General features: G+C 67.0%; 1 protein-coding gene across 1 annotated transcript in view; it reads left to right on the top strand.

Annotated features, from left to right (window-relative positions):
- Positions 1 to 706, top strand: part of NDUFS2 (NADH:ubiquinone oxidoreductase core subunit S2) — a gene marked incomplete at its 5' end in the record, with an annotated part of 4,043 nt that extends 3,337 nt beyond the window's left edge. Inside the window, 2 exon segments of the mRNA XM_035892723.1 lie at positions 25 to 120; positions 367 to 706. Coding sequence (XP_035748616.1) covers positions 25 to 120; positions 367 to 705 — 435 coding nt within the window.
- Between the last annotated feature and the right edge of the window lie 12 nt (positions 707 to 718).

Here is a 718-nt window from a genome sequence, read left to right on the forward strand (position 1 = left end):
GACGGTGCCCGCCTCTCTCCGCAGACCTCCATGGAGTCCCTGATCCATCACTTCAAGCTCTACACAGAGGGCTACCAGGTGCCCCCCGGAGCCACCTACACAGCCATCGAGGCCCCCAAGGTGCCACTTCTCACAGCGTTACGGGGACAGTGGGCTCTGGCACGGTGAAGGGTGTCCTGGCTGCCCTGCGCCACTCTTGGGGACACGGCGGTGCTCCTGTCACCGGCTGGGTGGGCTGTCCTGTCCCCAGGCCTCTGCTCTCACACCGGGCTGGTGTTTGAGGGCTGGACACCACAGCTGGGAGGCAGAGCCCCAGCCCCCTAACAGTGTCACTGTGTCACCAACCCCGTCCCCGCGTCCTTGCAGGGCGAGTTTGGCGTCTACCTTGTCTCGGACGGCAGCAGCCGCCCCTACCGCTGCAAAATCAAGGCACCGGGATTCGCTCACCTGGTAGGAGAGGCTGAGGTGGCCGGCGGCATCGCTGTGCTGGGGCCCGTGGCCCCGGGGGGTTTGGGCTGGAGGGGACAAGCGCAGCTCGGGACAAGTGTCCCTTCTCTCTCCTCCTGCTGGGCTGGCTCCAACGCGGCCCCAGCAGCGTGGGCTGGGGCAGGGGTCTGTGGGACACCGCCTGCCTGTCCCCGGGGGGCACTCTGGGCTCACCTCGTGCCTCTGACGCCAGACCCGGTTTCCTTTCTGTGGTGGTAACTGACCGCATCCC

Source organism: Egretta garzetta, unplaced genomic scaffold, assembly GCF_000687185.1.
Source record: "Egretta garzetta isolate BGI_Z169 unplaced genomic scaffold, ASM68718v1 scaffold1894, whole genome shotgun sequence".
In the NCBI taxonomy this organism is placed as follows: Eukaryota; Metazoa; Chordata; class Aves; order Pelecaniformes; family Ardeidae; genus Egretta; species Egretta garzetta.